Below are 4,344 nucleotides of genomic sequence, written 5' to 3' on the forward strand. Positions count from 1 at the left end.
GACGCGGGGCTCGAACTCACGGACCGCGAGATCGTGACCTGGCTGAAGTCGGACGCTTAACCGACTGCGCCACCCAGGCGCCCCAATGCAGGAAAATTTTAATAGGGAATCTTCAGCTTCCACTTAAATCCATAAATCTAACTGAGGACATAGAACTCTAGAAATGATTTAAGAGCTATCGGAAAATGCTACTTACAGGGTTGCTTTTCAACTGCATCAATGATCTTTTCCAGCACATCTTCAAGTTCTATTTCACTGACAGGTGTAAGAGCTTCTGTGAGGTACTTAACAGCTTCACTGAGAAGGAAAGAAAAGATGAGGCATGTCATTGGTAATTGAGGCTACAAGTTTGATGCCAAAAACTGGCACTTATCAATCTAGCACTGAAATTAAGATCTACTCACTCCTCTCTGCAAGCGGTGCTCATCTCTCCTGCCCTTTCTGAACAAATTTTTCCTTCTATCCCCTGCCAACAAAACCATTCTTAAAGCCCCAAATCACATCCTTCTTTTAAGAATGCTTCCTAGGCTTGGGGTGCCTGAGTGGCTCAGTTGGTTAAGGGTCCAGCTCTTGATTCTGGCTCAGGTCATGATCTCACAGTTTGTGAAACTGACCCCCAGATCAGGCTCTGTACTGACAGCACGGAGCCTGCTTGGGATTCTCTCTCTCCCTGTCTTTCTGTTCCTCCCCTACTCTCTTTCTCTCTCTCTCAAAAATAAATAAACTTAAAAAAAAAAAAAAAAAGGCGGCTTCCTAGGCCAGCTCTCTCTGCTGCAATCTCCCCTTCCTTCTGAATTGTTAAAATTCCTATACATCTCAGGTCTGATACATCACATTAGCTTTGTACTATTTATCACCTTACATTTTTTTTATCTCCTTAGATTTAAGGAAGACTTCATTTGCTTCAATGTCCTGAACACAGCAGACACTTAAACATATATTTATTAACTTGATAATGCATTTGCTTAAATTCTAGTAATTTCATCATTGTTTTCCATTTTAAAATTTAAAAATTAGACTAGAAAAAATTATGATATATGACTAGTCATAGAAGCAATGTTTATATTGAAATCACATGAATCCCCCCCATGACTCCAAAAGAACTCAATAAAGCTGAACTTTAAAAAGAAAAATTCTGCATGAATCCCTGATTTAAATGCCAAGAGGGCTCAGAATGAACACTGTCTAAACAATTAGCTAATTGCATGCCATTCTGTGTTTGTAGCACACAACTTCACGCTTCACATCAATGTTATTGTTATAGTCACCCCACTAATTGTTTTTATCTTGGGTTGCTTATTGATTGTTTCATGTGTGGGTATTACCCCTCCAATTTATCATAGATAAATTGGTCCTTGAAAACTGGAACCATGCCATCCTTTGGCAGAATGCCAAACAAATTTGAAGGTGATCCATTAGATATTTAATGACTAAGTCCCTAAAGTCACACACATTTTGGGTGAATTGGGACAGCTCTTAGGATAGCTCAAAGCCTATAGACCTATAGAGGACCTGGCCCCTGCCAAATCTTGTTAGGCTCCCTCAGTGCTGTCCTGCCTCAGAGACTTTAAATGGTCATTTCTCCCCACTCTTTTCTTCATCTAGTGAAGTCATCTTGAACAGTCAGCTCAAACCACTTCCTTAATGAGGGACTTCTTTAACTCTAGAGTAGTTACCTTGTTGTACATTATCAGAGCGCTACTTTCCTGGGATCTTTTTAAAGTTGAAATTAAATAACTGAATTATTTAATATCCATGGTAGAAAGACTTCTAAGACAACCCCTAATAATCCAGGCCTCCTGGTATTCACATCCATGTGCAACCCTTCCCCTTGAGTATGGGCTGGACCTCGTAACTTGCTTCTAACAACAGAATATGGTAAAAGTAATGGAACATTTTACTGTATTGCAGTCTTAAAAGAAAAAAATTTAAAGCAACAAGACGTCACAAAACTCTCTCTTGCTGGCTTTGATGAAAGCTGCTATACTGGAGAGGACCACATGGCAAAGAACTGAGGGTAGCCTTCGGCCAACAGGCAGCAAGGACTGAGGCCCCAAGTCTAATAGTTCTGGAGGAACTGAATCTTGCCAACCACCAAATGAGCTTGGAAGCAAATCTCACCCAAATGACCTTTGAGATGAGAGACTGAGAGGCTCTGAAGCTGAGGACCCAGCTATGCCTACCTGAATTCCTGACCCACAGAAAACGTGAGTTAGTAAGTGTGTGCTGTTTTATTTTTTTTTTTAATTTTTTTTTTTAATGTGTGTTTATTTTTGAGACAGAGAGAGACAGAGCATGAACGGGGGAGGGGCAGAGAGAGAGAAGGAGACACAGAATCGGAAGCAGGCTCCAGGCTCTGAGCCATCAGCCCAGAGCCCGACGCGGGGCTCGAACTCACGGACCGCGAGATCGTGACCTGAGCTGAAGTCAGACGCTTAACCGACTGAGCCACCCAGGCGCCCCAGTGTGTGCTGTTTTAAACCTCTAAGTTTTGGGGTAATTTGTCACACAGCAATAAATAACTAATACACTATCTATCCCCCAATTTCCACAGTGTCTTACTCTCTCTTGTACTCCTTGCTCCAGCACAGTGATCTTATGATAGACATGATAGACTAAAGCCTGTAAAGCTATACAGATCTGGCCCAGATCCTGTATAGATAGCATTTCAGTGTATTTCCGACTAAATTCATTAATGAATGGCAGCTTAATATTCTAAGGGAATAAATTCTAAGGGGTCAAATTCTAAGGGAAAAGAGAACAGTTTATTGATCAATTGCTCATATTTTCAAAATGTCAGAGACGAACTGAACAAAATTCATTATTTTCTCTCCACCCTTGCCCTTGTTCACCACTAATCCAAAAGCAAAGTTAAAGTCTCATAAAAGTCGAGGTGTCTGGGTGGCTCGGTCAGTAGCGCATGTGACTCTTATCCTTGGGTCTTGAGTTGAAGTTCCTCCATGTTGGATACAGAGCCCACTTAAAAAAAATTAATTAATTTAAGAAAAAGTCTCATAAGGGGCGCCTGGGTGGTTCAGTAGGTTAAGCGTTGGACTTCGGTCTCAGGTCATGATCTCACCACGGTTTGTGAGTTCAAGCCCCACACTGGGCTCTCTGATACCGCGTGGAGACTTCTTCGGATCCTCTGTCCCCTTCTCTCTCTGCCCCTCCCCTGCTCTTCCTCTGTCTCTCTTAAAAATGAATAAACATTAAAAAAAATTTTTTTAAGTTTCATAAAACTCATTATTCCAAAACCAAAAACTTTCCACATACAGCAAGAGCGATCAAAGCCTGGTACAAAAAAAGTACATTCTATCCAGCAGGTATTTAAATATGTCTGTAAAAAACATTGTATTCTAAAAGACAACAACAACAACAAACAGATTTAGTGAGGAAAATCTTAACAAGAGTGCATTCTGTAGAGACTAGAAAACATGATTATGGCCAGGAAACCTGACTATCCGAGAAGTTCCAAAGGAAATGTTCAAGGGGGTTGGAGGAGGAAGACCTAGGAAAAGATCTAGTAACATGCTTCAAATTTAGCCATTTCTTAACTCTCTAGGAATTGTCACTCAGGAGTAATGCCTAATCCAAAATTTAGAAAGGGGAGGGAGGGCTCACAATTTTCTCAAAACTGTAGGTTGATAACTACAGACACGCATGTGGGCTTTCCCAGGTTGCTCAATGACGACTCGGTAACTACGTGTAGTCGCTCTATTATTCCCATTCAGCGGAGGCAGAGACTAGGCGGGACGCGTGGGGGGGGGGGGGGTGGAGAGGGGAGGGAGACGGATACCGAGAGGCGCTCAAGTCACAATGCCAAAAAACCGCTGCTGCGACACAGCCGCTTCTCCGGCTCATTGTGGCACTTTGCAGGAGGAGACCATGTCCCACCCGGGAGTAACGTTTCGATTCCACGCGAACGTCGGGAAATCGAAGTCCTCGAAGCCTGTAAGACCTGCCAGATAGATTTCACTCTAGACTTTTTCAAAGGTCTCTGTAATTTAAGGCCAAGCCTACGATCGGCGCGCGGCGCGTCCCTCTGCCCGGCGCGGTCGCCTGACCCGGGCCCTCCTGGTCCTTCCCGTAAACTGCCCCCAGGGAGACTCACCCCCGGAGCAGCAAGCCACGCAGCTTGAAGGCGGTTACTGCCCGGTTCCTCAGCCGCTCAGGCGCCATGTTCGCGTTTTGGCGCCACGGCCGCTGGCCCGCCCCTGCCACGCCCCTTCCCGGGATCGCCCCGCCCCCGCGCGGCCGCGGGCCAGGCTTGGGTGCAGCAAGCCCAGCCTGGGCCCCAGCCCCCGAGCCGAGAGCTGGGCGCCCCCGGGTGCCTGGCGCGTCGCA

The 4,344-nt window shown here is 44.8% G+C and overlaps 1 protein-coding gene across 4 annotated transcripts in view; it reads right to left on the bottom strand.

The window, feature by feature from the left end:
• Window positions 1-4,224, bottom strand: part of POLE2 (DNA polymerase epsilon 2, accessory subunit) — a 30,982-nt gene extending 26,758 nt beyond the window's left edge. For 3 of the 4 annotated variants that reach the window (XM_040477069.1, XM_040477067.1, XM_040477066.1), the window contains exons 1-2: window positions 4,112-4,224; window positions 197-297 (exon numbers count right to left, since the gene is read on the bottom strand). In XM_040477069.1, the coding sequence (XP_040333003.1) occupies window positions 197-297; window positions 4,112-4,179 (169 nt within the window). In that variant the 5' untranslated portion in view covers window positions 4,180-4,224. Of the gene's footprint in view, window positions 1-196; window positions 298-3,621; window positions 3,722-4,111 lie in introns of those variants that run through there. The other variant, XM_040477068.1, reaches the window with a different exon arrangement.
• Window positions 4,225-4,344: the final 120 nt, after the last annotated feature.

The sequence above is a fragment of the Herpailurus yagouaroundi genome, unplaced genomic scaffold (genome assembly GCF_014898765.1).
Source record: "Herpailurus yagouaroundi ecotype Mexico unplaced genomic scaffold, PumYag 141, whole genome shotgun sequence".
NCBI classification, from domain to species: domain Eukaryota; kingdom Metazoa; phylum Chordata; class Mammalia; order Carnivora; family Felidae; genus Herpailurus; species Herpailurus yagouaroundi.